The 22726-nt window shown below is 40.0% G+C and overlaps 1 protein-coding gene across 2 annotated transcripts in view; it reads right to left on the bottom strand.

Moving 5' to 3' along the window:
* ADCY1 (adenylate cyclase 1) overlaps positions 1-22726 on the bottom strand; it is a 206066-nt gene that overhangs the window by 100006 nt on the left and 83334 nt on the right. For both annotated transcript variants that reach the window (XM_067550338.1, XM_067550337.1), the window contains exon 4: positions 15928-16039. In XM_067550338.1, the coding sequence (XP_067406439.1) occupies positions 15928-16039 (112 nt within the window). The remainder of the gene's footprint in view (positions 1-15927; positions 16040-22726) is intronic.

A 22726-nucleotide genomic window follows, 5' to 3' on the forward strand; every position in this document is an offset into this window, starting at 1 on the left:
ATGACTGGATATCTGTTAAGTAGTTACTTTTTATATTAGTAGAAAAAAGAAAGAAAATGTGTATCAGCTGAGATACAGAAAGAACTTGTATTCACCATGAGAGCTAAATTTGGGCTCAGTTCTACTGTGCAGAGTTAGAGTAAGGATTAACAAGACCCAGAAAAAGAAGAAGCAAGGCTCCCAATCTCTTCCGCCACAGACTCCAACAGCTCTACTCTCTCCCCCAGATGGCTCATGGACATGATCAATATTACTATTTTTAGCTCTTATATAGGCTAGGAAGAATGAATGTGAGTTTAGTTACTGCTAAAGAACCTATTTAAAATGATTACAAGAACCAGAGTATTTAAAAAAAGCGAACAGCAAAAATGACCCTCCATATACATATTCAGGCCTGTACTGGAGATGGTGCTGAGCTTCACCCTCTCAGGGGAAGCTCCTACTTAAGCTCAGGCTTTTGGCCAGAAACCCAGGCTTTTGTCAGATTTCTCAGTCCTGCCTCCATTGTGCTGCAGTCATGAGACTGGCCTCACACAGAACAGAGGCTGGGTCGCATCTGGGCAGGCTGCAAAAAAGACAGCTCTTGAGCTCTTCAGCCCTCTTCCTCCACACACGTTTGGAATCATTTAAAGTAGGGAGATAACGTTACTGTCCTAGTCTTTTAAAAAAATATGTTTCCTTTATGTCCATTTCCCCCCTCATATGTCAAAGAAGGGAGGGAAACTGCTAAAACAAAAATCTCTGGTTTTCCTACTGAAGCCCCAGGAGAGATTGTGCAAGAGCTCTAGGGAGTGTAACCGGAAAGTACTCAAGATGGTGCAGTGAGCTCCCATCTCTGTGGCTAGCCAGTACAGAAGAGAGGAAGGACTGCAGGGACTCATTTCCTCCCTATTATCTTTGGGGTGTCTTCAATCTATGGTGATTACAGGTGTGATCAGTAAGTCGCTGGTCCTTGATTGAGAGAGCAGTCTCTTTGTGCTCCCTCACTCCTTCCATATTTTCCTCACTTCTCTTTGTTCCCCATTTTCACTTCTCTTTGCTATCACCCTCTCCCCTCTTTTTCTGTTCCTCTACACTGGTCCTCAGTGAGCAGGATAGCCACACACTTTGCTGGCAGCTCTGGTCCTGCAGCCTTTATGTGGATAGCCCATTGTCATTAATGGGACTATTCATATGAATTAGGGACATGGGACTGTTAGCCTGGCACCACTGATTTTCAATGCAGCTACACTGATTTACACCAGCTGAGGATCTAACTCTCAGGATCCAGCCTTAGCCTATTTAACACAGACTGAAACCATCAAAGTTGTATCCTTGTTTTAGGGACTAAATATAAAATGATTGTTAGAACAGAAACAAAAAACCCCACAGGGATCATATCACTACAAGACAAAAAATTATCCGTTTCAATGTTTAATCTGTTTTTCCCTAATCGAGGGCCTAATTCTGCTCCCACCAAAAACCAATGGAATGTTTGCCTTTGACGTCAATGGGAACAAGATAAGGCCCCTAGTCTTCAGTTCATGACTGTACTTCATGTTGAAGATGTGCTATAAGAGTGATAATAAGTAATGTCACTATTGTGATCAGTCTCGCTTTTTTTCAGTTTAATAAAACACATCCAGTTGTAAAGACCTATTAAACTTAATAGAAAACTAATGGTTTTAGAGGCTTTTTGAATCACCCTATAGAATGTAATAGGGAAGTAATGTATATCTCTACTACAGAAATCTATAGGATGGCTAAAAAGACCTACTGACAGCATACCATTTTCTATTAAAAATGTATAGATCTTTGCTGGTTTCATCCCTATTAAATTTACAGATTTTTCCTTTAGGTTAGAATATTTTATGCAGAAGCAGGAGAACAATAGATTATCATGGGTATAACATTGCACAAACATACATTCACACTGTAAATTCAAATATTCTCCTTAAATTCAGTTATTGATGAAGGTTAATGATGAAAAGGTGATAATTGTGGGATGCTTTGTGAAAGCCAAATTGCACGAAATGTACACTCCCATACTGCATTAAATTCACATTAAAAAAAAAATCTCTTTATTCTTATTGCCTACTTTATTTCTGTGTCAGTCCAGGAAAGAAACATACCAGATTAGAATATAAAACAAGAATAATAAAGGATGGTTGAGTTCCCTTCCATGATATTTTCATAAATTATTAGATTAAAAAGAAATCCCAAAACTGCAACTCACTTCAGTGGGGCACTGGGCCGGTGTAGGGATTTGTCTACAGGAATGTAGTTGCAGGATCAACGTCTCAGCCTACTGGCTTATGCATTATATTTCATTGTATGCACCTCTTGGAAATTCTGAAACTATTTAAAATGGCAATGAAAAAGTATGGGTGTTCAACATAACCTGAATCTAATAAGTTTTTGTCTAGATGCTAACCTAAAGTTGTTTGTTTTCAGGGCAATATCCCCTACTTCTTCTTCCTACATCATACATGAAATGTATTCTCCTGCCAATGGATATTACTTGGGATAAACCACTAAAAGTGTGAAATCTGAACATAATGGAGACCTCAGGTGGCATCTGATGAAACTGAATAAATAGTGTTATCTGTACTGTGTTGTTCATAAGCATCACCCATTTTCCCTCTTTTTAATCTATCACCTTTTTTCCCCCAAGAAAGGTAATTTTTATTTCAATTAGTAAACCAACTGACCACTTGATCAACTTAAATGAACACCTACCAAGGAAAATTTGTAAGCTCTAAAAAATACAGTGTTTTGAAAAGACTAAAATATAGCTATTGCTGCGTTATATACATTGTTTGAAGTGTTGTTGCAGCTGTGCTGGACCCAGGATATGAGAGAGATAAGGTGGATGACGTAATATATTTTATTGGATCTACTTCTGTTGGTGAAAGAGATAAGCTTTCAAGCTACACAGAGCTCTTCTTCAGGTAGCTTGAAAGCTTCTTTTTTTCACCAACTGAGTTAATCTAATGAGAGTTATATAAGTGTTATTTATTCAGAAATAGCAAATGTATAAACAGCTCATTTTAAGTCAACAATACTGAAGAGCTCCTGAAGAATGTGGAAAAGTAATTATAAAAACACCATCCCTTTGTTACTAAACTTGTTCAATACATGAGTGCTGAAAATAGCACACATCTCAATAACCATCAAGTGCAGTTATGAGATCACTTGAACTTAATTCAAAATGAGTGTCTTGCTGACAAAAGGTACATTTTGTGCAGGTTACAGGGAGTCAGGAAGGATTTAGAAGCCTATTAGGCAGAAGAGTCTTCCGGTCCCTGGAGGATGGATGGAGCAGGCACTCTGCACCACTCTCACAATCCCATCCACCCGAAGGTTCTGTTGTCTCTGAAGTAGCATGCAGAAACTACAGTGACTAGATAGAGTGGAGCAGGCCCTCCTGTCGGACCGTCTCACATAAAGTGGTCTCTGGAAGGAGGAACAAGCCATCAGTGGCTTAATCATTATGATATTTTTGGCAACAAAATATTTGAGGCTCATGCTACATCAAGTATCTCTTATAGTATATGTCTCCCTATTTTATTTTAATTCTTTAAGCATGTCAGTAAAATAATGGATAAAGCATAACTGGCTCACATAATTTTAGATTTTCAAAAAGCCTTTGACAAAGCCCTTCATAAGAGGCTATCAGAGAAATTAAGGGTCTGTCTAAACTGTAATCATGGGGTGTGACTATAGCACATGTAGACGTACTCTAGCCAGTTTGAGTATTGGTAGCAGTGAAGCCATGGCAGTGTAGGCTTCAGCATAGGCTGTACAAAGCCGCCCAGAACCCGAGGTACTTACTCAAGTGGCTAGTTTATGCTGAAGCCTGTGCTGCTACAGCTTCGCTGCTCCTGGTACTCAAGCTAGCTGGATTAAAACTAGTTCAGGTACACCTACCCAAGATGCAATCACACCCTGTGACTGCAATTTACACATTCCCTAAATTGTTTTGGGTTGAAAACTATGGATGAGAAACCGGCTAAGAGAAAAAGAAGATTAGGAATAAAAAGTCAATTTTCACAACGGCAAAAATTTAACAACAATGTCCTCTCTAGTACTGGTGCTGTTTAATTATTTATTAATGATCTGGAAGAAAAAGTAAACAGGCAAGTGTAAAAAACTGCAGTCTGAACCCATTTATTTAGGTTATTCATGTCTAGAGATGGATCTTAGGAACTTTAGAGGGACCTATGAAAACTAGGTGAATGGGCAATCTAAAGGCAGATGAAATTTTTGGTTCAGAAATCCAAGGCTATGCACATTGGTAGGAGTAACCTGAGCTACTCATGTGTCTTATTAGACTCTTAAGTAATTATAGCCACTGAAGAAAGAGACCTGAACATCACTGCGGACAGCTCAGTGAAAACCTCTGCTCATTGTGTAATAATAAACAAAAAGGATATTGCAGAAATATCAACCAGGTGATGAAAATGACAAAAATAAGAAAGGTGACAAAAATGATTGGATGAATGGAAAGAAGAATGTTTAGAGAACAGATTAATAAAACAGGGGGTGTGCAAAATATAATGAATGGTGCAGATAACATCGGTTGGATGCTCCTATTTACCATTTCTCAAAAAACATGGAAAAGGGCACCATCAACAAAACTGAAGGGCAACAAATGTAAAACTCAAAAGAGGAGGAAAACTGTTTATATAATGCATAACTAGCCTGTTGAATTCACTGCTATAACATATTATTGAGATTAGCAGGATTCAAAAGAGGACTGGCCATTTATCTGGAGAATGAGAACATTCCCTGTTACACTAAGTAGGAGTAAAATCAAAATGAAACTGCAACAATTATATAAATGCTCATGCTTCAGTGCATAAGCCAACCTCTAACAGATGAGGGTTAAGAAGAAACCTTCTTCATGAGCAGGATATTCTGCAATTGTTCACTATGAGGTTCCTTGCACCTTCCTCTGAAGCATTTAGCACTAAACTCTGTAGGAAAGGAGACGCTGGACTAGATGAACCATGGGTCTGATATGATATGGAAATTCCTATGTCCATATGCTATTGTAAGTAAGGGAAAATGGCTTATGGAATACCAGAGGCATGCCAAACCTCTATTTTCTGTTGGTGACTGTCAGGAGAGATGTATACAGCTGCTCATGATGAACTGAGGCACTGTAGCAAAACTCCTGCTATGGAGAAGTAGCATGAGAGATATAAATTGTTTCAGTGCACTACAGTGTGCCAATAACATTTCTAGTGAGAGGGAATCTCCACTTATGAGAGAAGTTATGCTGTCTAAAGCAAATGACTTAACTATAAGAGGATTTCACTGTATACTGTACATGATAGTATTTATATTTGAAGGATATTTCTGCTGCATTTAATTTTGAACTTTAGGTTAAAGAATACTGCTAAGGAAACCTCTTGGTTTCAGTGCAATCACCTTTCTGAAATTTAATGTCTGAAACAAAAGTTTTACAAAGTTACACTAGTTTTCTTTCATTCCATGGTCCCATGCAGATAGAAAGCTTAAGGACGAGCAGCCAGCAAGTCTCTACCAAGTTCAATTTAGCTGGGTAATGGAAACATGATCGTAGCAATAATAGTGAGCATGGGCTCAAAGGGAAGTAAGACCTTTTACAAAATGTGAGGAATAATAGAAAAGAAAAACAAATCTGACTCCAATATAGAAAGTTCCACAGCAAATGGCTTGGATGGCTTTGATGGCACAAAATTGGCTGTCTCCAGTCAAGCATATATAAATTTGCAATTCAGTTATGTGTTGATGAAGATGAAGTGAAGACATAGTAAATCTCCTACCATCCTGAGAACTATATTAGAGATGAAACAAAGCAGAATTATTTAGGGTAACAGTGGAATGAAAGACACATTTTGCTTCATACAATTTTACTTAGTGTTATTGTAAATTATGTATGTTAATTAGCAAGAATCCAGTGGATACTCAATTTTTTTCATATGTGGAACACCTCTCCCACCTTGGAATTCTCCTCTAATCTTGTCAGGATCTCTCTCTAATTTAGCAATATGGGAATGTCAAAGTGGTCACAAACTCCAGGTTGAGAACCCATTTAATTGTCACATATGTTAATTTACATGCTTGACTACTATAGGGCACCTAGGTAAGAGCAATATATCATGTCAGGCATAAACAAAAACTTTCCATTGCCACTATAACTGTTATATAGTGTGGCATGTAGCATTCTTATGCCTAGCTTTCAGCCTGTGCCCCTAGAAGGATGTATTTCAATCATGGTTTATGCACATCCTATGCAACGACTAGCATTAATGCGACATCAAAGTTGAAAAGCCAAGTGCTAAAAAAATCAGGCTGTGCAAATAATTTCTTTCCCAGCCTGTCACCCCTACAAACAGATTTTGTTCAAGCTTTCCAAAAATGTCATTTTAAGATGAGAGTATACATGGGAAAATTAAGGCATACACAAAGGGGAATATTTTGGAAAATTATTAAGGTGTAAAAGCCTGGCAGCGGCAGATGAACTTGCATAATAGACATTACTGAAATATGGTGAAATGAGAAAAATCAAAGGGATGCTGTAATACCATAACAGCTCAGGTGAAAAGGGGGTTGGGAAGAGTAGTGTATCTAAAAGATTTCACAGAATCTAGGATGATAAAAATTCTGAGTGGAAAGGACCACAACTGAATTTGTGTTGATACAAATCCTATGTTACAAGAATACTGGCAGGATAAGAATTTTAACTACGTTCTACTAACTGTTTCCACACCAGGCATGAATTGCACAATTGCACAATTCTGAGAAAGCACAAAGAGACAATGTTTAAGGAAATGACAATCATGGAGGAATTCAACTATCTGTATATATTAACTGGTCACAATGGGACAATGTTTACAGAAGCAATTTCTGAAATGATTGCTCCTTGAAACAGCTAGTTGTAAAACACAAAAGAGTAGAAACTATTCTTGATGTAGTGCAAAGTAAGAAACAAGTTGGTTCAAAAAGCAACTACAGTTAAGCTGTTGTATAAGAGTGACTGCAATATAAATAAGTTCAAGATCTCTGAGGTAGGAAAGGTACCAAAAGTTGGCACTTAACTTTAGAAAGAGAGGAATTTCACAGAAACAAAAAAGATAGTCAAAAAGGTCTTAAAGCCAAGAGTAAATAAATTAAAATATTTAGATTTGGCATGGATTCTATTCTCAGACCATGCATAACACTAAAATTAAAGGGAAGTAGGAAGGCCAGAAATAAACCAGTGTGACTAACATTCAAGACACTATACAAACCAAACAGAGATCCTTCAGTATATGGAAGTCCAATCCTAGCGAAGCCAACAGAAAAGAGCATAGACTACAACAGGCAATTTGTAAGAGGGAAATTAGGTGTAGGACAAAAATGGAGTTTGAAAGAAGGCATATATACAAATAGTAAGAACTTCTCTATATATATTAGGTGTAGGAAGCCTGTGGGGAAATGTGTGTGTTCACCACTGTCACAGGGAGTATAAAGCCTTCACTGGGCAGGAGGGGGTTGAAAAGCAACTCTGGGATAAGGAGCCCCCGCCCCTCCACCCATGCCAAGCATGCTCAGGTTGGAGGAGGGGTTTAAGAGGCAGCCAGAAAGCTTAGGGAGAAGAACATGCTCTGGGAGCTCCAGGGAAGGACGTAAGCTGAGCCCACACTAAACCAGGGAATGGGGAAACCACAGCACCTGGAGACTGAGACCAGTGCTAGAAGCTGTGAAGGCAGTGCTCCCCAGGGATGGCCGGCAGGGATGCAGAATGAGTAGGAAGTGATCCAGGGAAGCCGACTTGAGGCTGACATAAGACACTAGCGGGTGAGTGAAGCCAAACCAGCCTCCCAGGGCCCTAAGTTGAAACCCAGTGGAATGGGAGGGCCTGGGTTCCCTTACCTTGCCCCAGGACTGCAGCCACTAGGTGGAACTGCCACTCAAGAGCTGCACGCTCTAGGCAGAGCTGCTGCTGGGGACAAATCACTAGGTGTGACTGTTGCCTTGGGCCCTAACCACTAGCTGGGGGAACCTGCTCCAGCTCACAACCATTAAAGGGAACAATTAAAGAAGACCAGAATATTTCTGAGAGGCTAATTTATTTCTTTGCTTCAGTCTTCACCAAACAGAATGTTGGGAAGCTACCTATTTTTTCCGGCAATAAAAATGAAGAACTACCACAAATTAAAGATCAGAAGAAGGAGTGCTGGAACAAATGGGCACACTAAGAAACAAAATTACCCAGCCCAGATGGCATACTTGCAAGAACTCTGAAGGATGAAGTGGCTGAGCTGATAAGAAAAATATGCACTCTCTCATTAAAATAAATTATCATATGTGACCCAAGGACTTCTTGATGTCAACTGGCAGAGAGCACAAAGATACACATGGATACAGGGATTCACTGGTTCACCAAGAAATGTCATATAAGGTCTCTAATGAAAGGTTCTGTCACAGTGGTCATCACAATCATTGTGAGATGGATGGATGGAAAATATGTGAAAAGTTATGTATGTAGGCTGAAAATTATGTTCTCTAGGCCTTGTAGTTAAAGACAGGTTACACAAAGATAGCATGCTTTGAGACAAACTTCTCCAGACAGGAGGTGGAATACACTTATCCCCCTGGTGGACCAATGTGTGTCTCACAACAGAATTTGATTAGCGTCCTGAGTCAAACACTAACGAAGGACTTGTGAAGACGCCAGAAGGGAACTAACAGGAAGAGGTAAACAGTGGGAAGGGAAAGCTGCTTTCAGGTGAAGCTCAAAGGTCTGATCTGGTTTATCTGGGGATGCAGAGAGATGCTCTGGCATCCTTCCATCTATGAAGATAAGCTACAATGGGTTTGATTTTATGAAATGGGAATTTCAATCATCCTGGTTGAAAATGCTAGGAAAAAAGGACTTGGGATAAGCTATCCTGGAGGAGACAGGGGAATGTGCTGAAAGTTAAGTTTATGCTCTAGAAAGAATGTCATGACTATGTTTTATACATAATCATTTGTTTCTAATATTTTTACTTGCTACCACTTGAATCTCTGTTCTTTTGAATCTCTGTTCTTTGATAATGAATATATTTTTGTTATAAAGGTATCTAAGAGCTCTGTGTTAAACAGAGCAGTGATCTTGAGTTAAACTAGTAACCTGATGTGTATCATTCCTTTGGAAGTAGAGAAACTGAGTATTCAATGAATCGGACTGGGCACTCCAGAGGGATGCTTGGAGGACTTGGGGCATGGTGAGTGCTTACTGCTAACCCACATAGAGACAGTGAGGTCTGTGGAGGACTGGACGGTATTGCTTGAATTGCCAGAGGCTGGCAAGGAGTCAGGGAGTTGATCCACACCAGGCACAGTCATGACTTCCTCATGGTAAGGGCAGATGATACCCAGGTGCCTCATAACCCTGGATACCCCTGGGAGGTGTCACACCATATAAGAGAGTGACCTGGGATTTATACTCCAGTAAGACTTTAGGTACCTGGTGAACTGACTGAAGTTATCATTAAAACTAAAACAACTAGAAGATATATCAGTATCTAAACCAGCATAGGTGCTGCCAAGAAAATTGTGCCTTCCTTATCTGTCAGAAATTCTTTGAACATGTCAATGAAATAGTGGACAAAGAAGAATTGGTTGATAATCGGTGTTTCTCAATCTTTTTGATGACAGGGACCGGCTTCCTATACTGTGTAGGGAGATCTCAGGGACCAGTGCCAGTCCGTGGACCGGTCATTGAGAAACACTGAATAATTTATTTAAACTTTCAAGATGTCTTTTTGACAAAGTCCTAAAGAAGACACTGTTAAAGGAAATAAACAGGCATAGTGTGAGAAGCATGGTCTGTAAGTCCTGTCATGGGTCAAAAACTGGCTGACAGAGAGAAACAAAGAGTAGGAATAAATGGTCAATGTTCATCATTGCAAAAGGTTAACAGCAGGGTGCCAAAAGATTCCACGCTAGAACCTGTGCAGTTTAATGGATTTATTAATGATCTGGAAAACAGGACGAACAGCGAGGAGGCAAAATTTGAAGACAAAGTAGTGCATGCTGGAGGGAATCATTTCCCCTGCTCATACACTGGGTTCTAAATTAAATTGCATCAACTCCAGAAAAAGACATGGCATCAATGTGTACAGTTCAATGAAGATCTCTGCTCAGTATAAAAGAGCACTCAAGAAGCAATCAAAATATTAGGATGCATAAGGAATGTGATGGAGAATAACAGAGAAAATATTACAATGCCATTACGTAAATCAGTTGTGTGCCCTCTCCTAAAAAAAAAAAAAAAGGTGTTCAGTTCTGGTCACATCATTGTAAAAAAGGACATAGCAGAAATGGAAAGGTTAAAGACTAAGGAAATGGAAAAAACTCTTACATGAAGTAAGACTGAGAAGACCGGGGCTATTTACCTCAGAGTGGTGATAAATAAGAGGAGACGTGACAAAAATATACAAAATAATCCATAGTATGGAGACGGTAGATCAGGAACTTCTATTCACACTGTTATAATTCAAGAACAAGTGGACATTCATTGAAATTGAAAGGTGGGAAATTGGAAACTGACAAAGATACTTAAAAAAAAAAAAAACAACAACCACAACACAATTTACTTGTGGGACTTACTGCCTTGAGCTATCACTGAGGACAAGAGCCTAGCAGGATTAGAAAAGGATTAGCTAGAGGTGAATAAAAAGAGCATCCAAATTTATATAGCAATTAGTAAATGAATATATAAGAGTTTAGGAATGGATATTCATCCTCATCTCCAGAGCATTAGCCATCTTTAACTATTGGGGGTTAAGCTGAAAGTTTCTATTTGGAACCAAATTATCCCATAGTTGTCTCCTGCCAGGTTCTTGCACCTTTCTCTGAAGCACTTGGTGCTGGTCACTTTCAGCGGTAGGAACACCACAGGACCACTGGTCGGGTCCAGTGTGGCAGTTCCTATGTTCTTATGCAATAACAGGGCAGAGGAATAAGGAGAAATATTAGGTATTGTTTGGTAACCTCTCCAGAGCTCAAGCTACATGCCTCCCAATACTCAGTGCTAGGAACAAAGACTCAATGTAGCCCTTAATGATTATTAGAATAGATTTTAACATAGTTTGGGATCATTTGGGATGAAAGATGCTATTTAAATGTAAAAAAAACCTTATTAAAATGTTAATGCTGAGAAATGTTCAAGCCCATCTGTTTCCATAAGATTTACTAACAATAAGTAAATTCTGTTTTATACTTGCCCTTTCCTGCTACTACACTTACTGCAGTAGTGTCTGGGATCATTTTCCTGTATTACCTTTGTGAGACAGAGCAATTATTTTACCAAGGGCTGGCACAAGTTGCCACTTCTAGTTAACAGTGATTCCTGAGGACCAACAACACACGCAATTTACAATCATAGATCACACTTCATGAGTCACAGGGACCATACCCATTGCCACTAAATGACTGTAGATTTTCCTTGCATTCCCCACCCCTCTGCCACACACCCTGACTTTTAATGCACACCATTGTTTTTAACCAACACAGACTAAGGTTTTGAACTAATCAGGTACAAAACACATCCAGGAGTTGTTCTAATCAGCAGATTAGAATCCCTGTGAAAAGAATCACGTATCACTGTGCACACTTCATCTGACTGAAAGAGACAATTACAAGACTCCCTTTACTGCAGGAATAAAAGACAGGTTTTGTCCTCTTTCACACTCTGCTGCAGTACAGTACAAACTACTGTCGCATGCAAATGCTGGTTCATGCCTCTGCATTGTTAAGAGGAGACAGGAGATTTCATTTCATTCTCAGAGGAAACCTGTGTGTAAGATATTAGGAAGTGGGAGGGGAATTCACTGCCCCACTCAGAGGATGAAATTCACCCATGAAGTGAAGATGCAGAGTGCAAACACTCAGCAAAGTACTTAAGCACATGCATATGTTTAAGTACATGGTAGTCCTATTGGCTTCAGATTTATGCATCTGCTTAAGTACCTTAGGCCTTAAGCCCCTCATTGGGTTTGGGCCAGAGTTCCAATGGTGGATTGATCATACAGAGATTTATATGCCATGTAAACAGTTTCACCATTGGCTCCACGTGCATTGGCTCAGGACACTATGGGGCTGGACTGGGGAGAAGCTACACATTCTTGTTTATGCAGTTTCAGCAGCACTAATATCCAGTGCAAGCAGCTCAACTAGGCTGTTCTAGTCCATAGGCTGCAGTAGCAACCATGCACCCTGGCTCTGGGTTTGGGCAGTAGATTTCATCTTTCCAGTTGCTCCACACAGCTACTCACATACATGGGATTTATGTGCAACTAGCTATCTTGCAGGTGCATAACCAGGCAGTTTTAAAACTCTACCCTAGACCTCCTGTAGTGTTTATATTTGGGTTAGTTTTATGTTCTAGATTTTTTTTTATTGTCGCCCTTTGCATGAATGCACTCGTCCTGCTTCAGTGCTGAAAAGATGGTATGGAATATCCAAGAGTAGATACACCATGAGAGAAGAATCAGGCCTATCCTGTTCTCATTAGATGTATAGGCCCCGGTGCAGAAACAGATTTACTGTAAGAAAATAAAAACATAAGAATTAGATGGTTTTCTGGTATAGCATGAATTCAGCCAAAGCAGAAAGAAGACTTTGGTATGCTTTCCTAGAAGAGGAGAAAATGGTCCTGTGGTTAGGACATAAGCTTGAGGTTTTCGAGACCTTGGTCCAATTCCCTGTTCTGCCACAGGCTTCCTGTGTGACCTTGGAAAAGTGATAGTCTCTCTGCGGCTCAGTTCCCCATATGTAGAATGAGGATACCTTGTAAGGGTGAAGATAAAGGCATTAAAGATTGTGAGCTGCTTAGATTCTACACATCAGTACCTTAGATAGATAGCCTTCTGAGCCATTCTCTCTCTTTGGGGTAGCAAACACTTGTTTTTTTGAGTTCCAAGAAAGAGGAGGAAAGGAAAGTGAGAAGTAAGAATAGATAACTGTGTAGGAATAACTGTGAACCATTGATTAGAGTTCTACTCGAATGCTAAGAAACACCTCCGTGTCTTCCTGATGCTGTTAGAAGGAATTGCAAGAAAACTTGATCACTTAAATGATGCATGATCCTCATGGTCTTCATTAAAGAATCCTCTGAGTCTGAGGCTGAACCTCTATGGCACACTGAAAACTTCAGAGGATGAATCTACTTTCTCCTCTGGTTTCTCAAAGGTTGTCCATGCTTTCGCTACATTACTCACTAGGCGAGTGTCTTACCTTTGTGAAAGGAACCCAGAAAAGAAATACAGTGCTAGAAATGAATGTTATATAACAGGGAATAGATAGGAGCTACAACTGCAGGAGACGAAGCGTCAACAAGATGGAATGGAGCAAGAGAAGATGAGAGCTCAGAACAGCTAAAAGAGAGCTGGTGGGAGGGACAATCACTTTACCATGAGTGTTATATATTCAATGCACATGCCCTCCAAAAGGGGAGTTTGGGGCCCACGCAAGCTGTCTTTGGTATGACCTGACTACTAGGCTCATCTTTGTCTCCTGACACAGGCGTTATCCTCATTCTGACCTCCCCTCCGTAGCACCCATTGTGCGGTAGAGACCTCTTATGGAAATAATAGAACAAGGGGAAATGCAAGTACCCTTATTAAAATCAGGAGAAAGACAGGCAACCTAACAGCATAGATATAACACTGCTCAATCAGAATGTATCCAATACAGAGATGGCCAAACGCCAGGGCTGCCACAGCTGTAGGCACATTTTATAAACAAACTAAGAAGAATGAGTTCCACGGAATTCCTGGAGTTTGAATATTTCTTTTTTTTTTTTTTTTAATTTTAAATGTTTGTTCTTATTAGCTCCTTAAAAAAGAAAATAGAGCAGATACCTTGAGCTGAATGTCTGGTAGACTCCAATTGACTATAGTGCACTTTGGATCAGGCTCATAGTGATCAGTGATCATTTTTTTTAATTGTGAAAAGCGCTCAAGTGGAAAGGACATAGGGAATGGCCCAAATGCTTATTTGCTGTCACACAGGGTTGATTTTCATGGAGCTGTGCTGGCATTTAGAAATGATGCAAAGCTTCCCACCTAAATCCATTGTCACTTGGGAGCCATCACTTTGGCCATCAGTCTAATCAGCTCTGTCCATGTTAGTGTTTGGTGCATCTGGCGTCCCTAATATGCAGCTCTGAGGTTGAATAATTTTTAAAGATAATTATAGAAGCTTCTCGTGCTACACAAGGCAAGTTTTTAGGCTACTTTGATTTAAAAGGAAAAGTGAATTCCTCCCTCACTTTTGTCACACTGTAGGCAGGCCCTACAGAAACAGCTAAAACATGTGGGGGAGGCCCCAGGGGACACAAGGTCCCTAGCAGCCCGTCCTCACCCTATCCCCCACCATACAGGCTAAGGAAGAAAGAACATCTTCTGAGGTGGAGCCAGACCCCTGGGAACAAACATGGCATCAGCAGAAGCTGTATCTGTTACACTTGAAGGGTGAGGAATTGAGAAGACCAGAAATGTCCATGATGCAGAGGGATGGAGGACACTTCAGTCGGAGTTGCTGCAGCAATAGGACAAGGGGGGGGGGGCAGCAGCCCATCCAGAGCACCTCTTTGGGCCTGCACACCATTGGGTGGGGAGACTTTAAGGAATGGGAGAGAAAGTTCAGTCACAGTCTTCCGTCACAGTTTCTAGACTCCTCAAAGACGGAAACTGACATTTTACAGCTTGGTCCTGGTCACCTGTGATGACCCTTATGTAGAGGCCCATTCCCTCAGATAACTGAGAGATGAGGAGGGCCCATAGGTGACTACACCCTCCCCACTCCCTGGTATCCCAAACAGCAGGAGACTTCCTTCCACCCAGGAGTCACTGCCAGCTATGTTATCAGCAGCCAGTTTGAAAAAGAAGCAGGGGATGGGAACTATTCATATGTCCCAAAGGTTTGGCATCAGAATAAAATACATGGGCAGGCGGTTTGTATTGAGGAAGTGAAGGGCTGCTAATCCCTGGGAGGTGCAGAACTATACACTCTATGTAGCTGTGTGGAGTCAGGAGAGGAGATGGTAGGATGGTGAGAGAGCACAGTGCATAGGGGGATGTTTTTGGATGTTAAGTGCTCTGTGGGGAGGAATGGAGAGTCTTGATTAAGAGGGCACTATCTCCTGAAAGGGATGCTTGTTGAGGGAAGCATTTTGTACGTAATATAGAACATAATTTGGAATAGGACATGGGCATCACACAAGAATGACCTCATGAACTCATTTGGTCATCTGCAATCCCCGCCATTCTCCAATTTCCCCACCAATTGTTCGTATCGCTCAACTGCTGTGTCTTTATACCGTTAGAACATAAGATCTTACGGGCAAGAAATGTGTCTGTCCTTTTGTTCCATAAGGCAACAGCTACTCTGTGGGTGCTGTGACTAGATAATAAATACTTGTAATCATAATACATCTATTACATCCATAATAGCCTCTCTGATGAGCCATCACAGTTTCTGTGACATGCGCAACTGTCAGTGAGGAACTGAACTGAGGCTCTGAACTCTTATCACCAAAACATAGTGGTGTTATACTATACATTCAATAGTCACACTTTCCACTATACTATTTCTTTTCTATCCAGGGCAAAAATTTACATTTTTAATACTTATCTGGATTAATTGCAAGCAGGTCCAGTACAGAGCACCGAGAAAAAGTATTTTAAAAGTAACAACTACAGCTTCTTTTCTTACCATTTAAATGGATTGCTTTATCTCAAGAATATGAATCAATGAACAGAAACGTTAGCACCTCATGATTTATGGGCCTCACAGTGGAAATGGGACTAGCGATCAATCTATTTCATGTCTCTAACATATGTAATCCACCCAAGACATCATTATTCAAAAAGCAATTCAAAATAAATAGGAAAAGAAAAAAGAAAAAGAGAATGACATGCTTACTGTAGCTAATTCATCAAACTTGCCAAAGAGTTCATTCAGAAGCTTCACCAGCTCTTGAGCAGTGCACTGTGATGCCAAACTAGTGAACCCCACAATGTCTGCAAACAAAATGCTGTAAAGAGAAGGAAGGAAACATGGAAATGTTAGTGCAGAACACACCTTCCGTTCTTATTCTAATTATCTTCTTCTATGCACTGAGTGCAACCCAAAGTGCAAACCCAGCCCAACCATGATTGCCACCAAGGAAGTGCTATGCAGAGCACAAATATCAAAACTTCAGGATCGTCCTTGCATTTAAAGCACAGAACTAGAAGTCAGGAGAATCGTGCTCTGTTCCTGGCTCTTCCACGGGCTTCCTGGGACATCAAGCAAGTTCTGTCTTAGGTACTTATATGGTCCCCATCACCGTAGCGGCCTGAGTGCATCCATACCTCTGTGAGGTAAGGCAGTACTATTATCAGCATTTTACAGAAGGGAACTGAGCCACAGAGAGCCTGAAGTGTCTTGCCCCAGGTCAGAAAGGAAATCTGTGGCAGAACCTGGGGATCCTAAATCTTCAGCTAGCACCATCTTCCTCGCTTAACTTCTATATTGTGCAATCTTTCTGTGTTTCAGTTCACCTATGTGAAAAATGGGGTTAATTTACAGAAAGTACCATGAGGCTCAACTGATTAATGCTTGCAAAACACTTTGAAGAATTAAGGCTCTGGAGCAGGACTCAGGAGATCTGGGTTCAATTCCTGCTTTGCCACAGGCTTCCTGAGACATCAACCAAGTTCTGTCTTAGGTACTTATATGGGCCCCATCACTGTAGGGATCTGTAAAACCCTGGGCAAGTCACTTGGGTTAAAAGTTTCAAAGCATCCTAAGGGAGTTAAGCACCCAAATCCCAATGACTGTCAGTGGGACTTGGATCCCCAACTGCTCTCCCTGCCTTAACTACACTTCCCTACCTCATACGGATGTTGAAAGGATAAATCTAAACATAGTTGGGACTTACTCAGATAATGGTGATAGGGGCCATATAAGTACTTAGGTAGATCCTTGAATGGAAGAGGCTACAGAAGTATTAATTATTTAGATTTACTCACATGATGGCCCAGACCCTGTGCCAGCTGTGGAAATCCTATAGATCTATTTGCATGCAGTACCCAGCCTAAATAACATCAAATCATTATTTATTTAGGTTTATAAAAATGCCAAAAATGGCACCTAACCACATGGTCTAGATGTGCTCTCATAACTTAGAATACATCTTGAGGGCAGCAATTTAAGATAACCCAGCACAAATCTCCCTCCCCCGAAACAATTTTCCACTCTTACAATTACAGCTCCTTCACTTCCAATTAATGTAACAGATGCTAGAAACACAAAACTATCCAGTTCCCCATTTTTGCTTCCAGACAAGGCCACCCAATCTGATCCCGCACCGGAAAACACGAGAAAGAGAAAATGTAACCGTCTCAATTCCCAACCCAATCCGTTATCAAAGACACACAAGCCACCCCACTGCTACAAATCCTCCCAATTCTTATTTGATTCCACTTAACTGCTAAATCACTTCTGCCCCAAAGAACCTTTTCACTTCCCCAATCAAGGTAACTTAGCCCAACACAAAACTGAACCTTCTAATTTTTAAAAGCTCCAAACCTTAATACAGATCTATAAACAAATGTGTACACTGTCATGCATATCCTAAGGGCAACTCATCTTCATTCCTAGAACATGCTTTATTAGAGCACTGTTTAAACCTATTATATGCAGGAAACTGATAATTTACATTAATATGATAATAAAACACACGAATTACGATTTTTAATGTAAAATATGTACAGATTAATCAATCTCTAGTGTCTTGTGACTCCAGTGTCATGAACGTAAGATACCATGGAGATGGCATGATAAAAGACTTATATAGAATAGAAATGATTACAGTAGTGCCAATAAATGCTCTTCACATTTACCCACAGAGCTCTGCCAGTGTACTTCATTTTGGACCCACAACATCCTTGCTTGACAGACCTGGATCTGTCTTTCAAGAAATCAGTCAGCCAATGCCAAATCATCATACTCAATTCCCTGACGTTTTTTAAATACACTCAGATGTGCACTAAAGATTTCTAGAAATTGACACAAACACACACTGGAATTCAGCTATCCAAAAGGTAAAAAGCCAGGGCGGAAAAAACACTGTTGCAGTCCAATGCATCACCTAGTTCTCAGACTTCAATTATATTCAATTAGACATCACTGATATTTTCTTTCATGAATTAATACTATTATAATAGAAACTCTATTTGTTTCTCTGTCATCTCAGAAGTTCCCATGATCTGTATAAGTATTCGATGAGTTTTTCTGTTTATGCCTGATGTTTTGTTTTCCACATTTTCCTAGTCCCATGCAGCCAAATTTTCAGTAGTGGTCAATGATTTGTCTGCTCAACATGAGACAACCAAATGTCTAATGAGATGCCTCACGCTGGACACCCAAAATTAGTGGCTGCTTTTTTTAAAAAAAAAGTTGGCTTTAACACATTATTGTTGTTTGTCATTTAAATCTGGCAACTTCTTTCTATCTTTCAAAACACACAAGATAGTAACACTCAATGTATTTGCTAATCAAGAAATGTACAAATCAACACTCTGGGCAAACATACACATACAATACAGTGTTGTAATGGAAAAAATATAAGCACTCAAAGTAATAATGTTAAATATAGTGGGTAACCTACAGTTACTGTTAAGAACAGGTATGCTGTAGGCAATTACATCTAGAGCTCTTAATTATTTAACCATGGCTCACAATAAAGGTCCTCACTTATCAGCAGTTCACTGAAAGGAGGGTTATTTTACATAGTGCCCAGAATTGACACGAGGAGTTATATAACAAATACTTTAATTTAAAAGAAACATTTATTTGGCACATATGTTGATCCTCATACGTCACCATTTGGTCCATGAGGTTTTTATTTATTAGCAATAGGCCAAATTGGGGATGTGTAAAGTGACCCACAACACATACTTCCAAACACTTTAATCACATACATCATGAGCATGCATATCTAACTATGTAAAATATATGAATAATTGTGTGTTAAGAGAGTTCTGAAGTGTATGTTGTAGGTCACGGTCACATTTGTTTGTGAAATGTGAAAGATAAATGTCTAGATGTCAATACTGTTAATTGGATAGAGACATTTTAAAGTCAACAATCTTTATATAAGTTATCTTACCTTATGGGCATTTCCATACCTTTTAAGGCTTAGCGGTTTTGTTTGTTTTTAATAACTGCAAGATTCTTGAACATCTTAATTGTAATGTTCCTATTATACACATAGAGTTTATTCATCACAAAGTCTTTATCACAAATTTCTAATATTCAGAAATGGCTGTTTTGAGTCTGAAGGCAGTGAAAATGTCAAAGTCAAAACTGGATCCAAAACTAACTCTGCCCACTTGTGCATATGCATGACTATACAATCCATATGATTGCAGATTAAAAACTGCAAGATACCTGCCTCATTCCATGTATAGCGTGGCTAATACACAGTGAACAAGACAGGGGTGCACAGTGAATAGGCAAAGGTCCTGTGGATCTGTCCCTTATGTTGTATTAAATTATGTTCTCCATTACCATGCTGGAAGTGAATGAGGCAAGGGTCTTCCAAATCCCTAGTCTCTGCCTGCTGTATTGCATCCCCGTTCGTTCCAGGGTTTGTTACTGTGCAGAGAGGGAGGTGCATTTAGGCACTATATTCTATATATGCAAAATAAAAAGTATTTAGCACACACAAAACTGCACTATTGTAAAAGTGGAACTGAGACTCATTTCCGATTCAAAAATATTTAGACTATCATATAAGTGATCCTGCTGACCAAGTGTCTCATTGATTCCATATACTCCTCCTCTGTTGTCTTAAGTATTATATTTAGATTGTAAGCTCCTTGGGGCACGGACCATGATTTTGTCCTGTGTTTGTAAAGCCTTGGCACAGTGGAGTCCTGGTACACGACTGGAGCTCATATGTGCTACAGAAATACAAATAAATAATAATAATAATTCCATTATGTGTGGTAAACACGTTGCTTTTCATCATGTCTTTCTCCATTTGTTGGAATGGAAGGGCCATTGAAAGGAGAAGGAGAAATGCATCCCTATAGTAAGAACATGAGAAGATTCTATGCTTTGTGTAGCCACAGGATTTATAAGGCTGTTAAATAGAACAATTACAAGAAAATACACTAGAACTATGTTGTGATGTTCTAATTATTTGCAATCCAACCAGTATGTGAATGGTCCAAGTCCCTCCCTGGTCCCCAACAGAGCACACAGACCCTGAATTTGCCCCCAAACTCACTCCCTACCTGTGGTTCGGCTTTATTATTCACTCAAAAATAATGCCTACACATCCCTCAAGGATCTCCTCTGCCTTTGCTCCCTCCTGCCACCCTTCTATCCTTGATGGCATTAATTAGCTGCACCTGCTACAATGAGTCAGCAGCTTTCTGCAGGGTTCCAACACCTGTTAAAAGCGTGCCTCAAAACCCTGCTGTATAACAGATCTAGGTTGCTTCCCGACAGCGAATGCCATTTGAATGGTTCACTGCTATACCACATTGTTTATACAGCATCCTCCATTTTGAAAGGGAAATACTGCAAATACCACATGGGAATGAACCACTACAGGGTGGCAAACGTTCACTTTTTAATGGTGTCCATGCACACACTTTATTCACAGGTACAGTCCTCCTGACTTCAGCAGAACTACTTCGGGTCATCTTCAGTTGACTACAACATACAATGAGAATGATATTCTAGCATAACATACCGTCACAGGAAGGAATCTATAACAGTTTGATAAATAAAACTGTTTCTAAGGGTACATCTGCATTTGAGCTGAGAGGTGTGATTCATAACTTGAGCAGATGTACCTGTGCTAGTTCTAAAAATAGCAGTGTAACCGGAGTAGCACAGGCAGCGGGTTCAACTAGCTGCCCGAGTATGTAACCAGAGGCTATGGGTGGGTACATATTCAGTAGCTAGCCTGAGCTGCCATCCGGGCTACCCAGGCTATGTTGCTATTTTTCAGAGCACTAGCTCAAGCACAGCTGGTGTAAGTACGTCTATGTGAGCTGGGAATCACGCCTACCTGCTCCAATGTAGGCAAAAGTCACTAAAATCTACATTAGGCTGTGTAAATTATGAACTGGGTGCTCACAAAAATCACTTGGGGTTGTTGGAGTGAAATCATGAAAGGAGAAAATGTATTCTACATTTTTAGAAATTCCCTTAAAACCAATTCACAACAAACCCTCTGCCCAATGAACATGCCATAACACAAGCTTTGAAACCTTGCTATAGGGCAAATTAAGGTAACTTTTAAAGCCATCTTGACATTTCATAACATCAAATTTGTAATGAGACAGGTATTTCTGGTCTGATCTTTTTTGAGCATCAAGATGCCACTTATTAATCTAGGAAATTTAATGTTTATAAAGAAAGGTAGCCTCTATTTAGGCCTTGAGTGTTCAGCCCTTACTTGCAGTGGCAAGCATTTACATGAATAATCCCAGAGATTTTCAGTGGGACTATTTTCACGAGTAAGGGTTGAAAGAACTGAGCCCATAGGGTCTGACCCCATAGCCTGCTGAAGTCAGTGATGATGTTTCTATTTGACATCAATGGGCTTTGGATCAGGTGCTTAGTTTGTAAGAGATCAGTATTTCCAATTATATTGTTGCCTGCATTTAGTTTATTATTGGTCCCTTATTAAAATTAATTAATTTGTAGTAGCTCAATGCTTACAATCTATTTATATCTTGAGGAGTCTGATTCACAAAGCAGAGTGTCTGTTTACATTCCAAACTGGCCACGTTTCTGTAAGCTGCATGTATTAAAATATCTCTATTAGCACCTGATTATGAGTGGGAAAAGCTCATTTCAAAGTAGAGGAACAGGCAGATTCTGTGCAGGCCCCATATACAGTGTGCAGCTGAGCTGTGTATATATTTATTCGTCTTCTAGCAGCACCTAGCAATTCCAGCCAAGGCTGGAGTCCCATTGTGTTAGGCACTGTACATATATAACATAGCAAGAGATGGTTTCTGCCCTGAAGAGCTTATAATCGAATTAGACAAAGCAGACAAAAAGTGGGAGAATGTATTATTATCCCCATTTTACAGATAAACTAAGTCAGAGAAAGATACAAGAACAGATCTTCTGCCCTGATCCACCCATTTTGTGCCACTCTAAACCAGCTCTAGACCAGCTCTTCAAGACCATCATCCCTCCCTAATGCCTTTTCCACATCTTCTTGATGCCATGATCATGCCAGACACACAAACGTAACCACGTCTTTCTTTTCTGCATTAATTCATTTATTCTACAAATTACTTTTTTCAGGTAACTCATGCCACTTGCACCTATTCCTATTGTTACATCAAGCAGCCCCATTAAAAATAAATCACAAACAGGCAAGCAAGCAAGCAAACATCCCTGCTGCTTTCTTGCAAAGTGACTGAGGTCAAGGTCCATTCATTAGATAACCACTAAGTATTACACACGAAATGTAGGAAGAGGAAACGGAGCCACCAGAAGAGTGCAGAATTCATCTGCACTATATTGACTCCCATCAGATTATGAAAAGTCCATTTGACCTCTTCCCTGGAAAGCTTCCAAAGATCAATGTTTTTAATCATGATGTTTTATGTACCTCTGTTCACATCCTGGAAATAATGAAACTTTGCCTTGGAAAGATTTCTTTCCCCCCACCCACACATATGCATACACACACAGAGTC

Source organism: Emydura macquarii, unplaced genomic scaffold, assembly GCF_026122565.2.
Source record: "Emydura macquarii macquarii isolate MOO-44397 ecotype Brisbane River unplaced genomic scaffold, CSIRO-AGI_Emac_v2 contig_1263, whole genome shotgun sequence".
In the NCBI taxonomy this organism is placed as follows: Eukaryota; Metazoa; Chordata; order Testudines; family Chelidae; genus Emydura; species Emydura macquarii.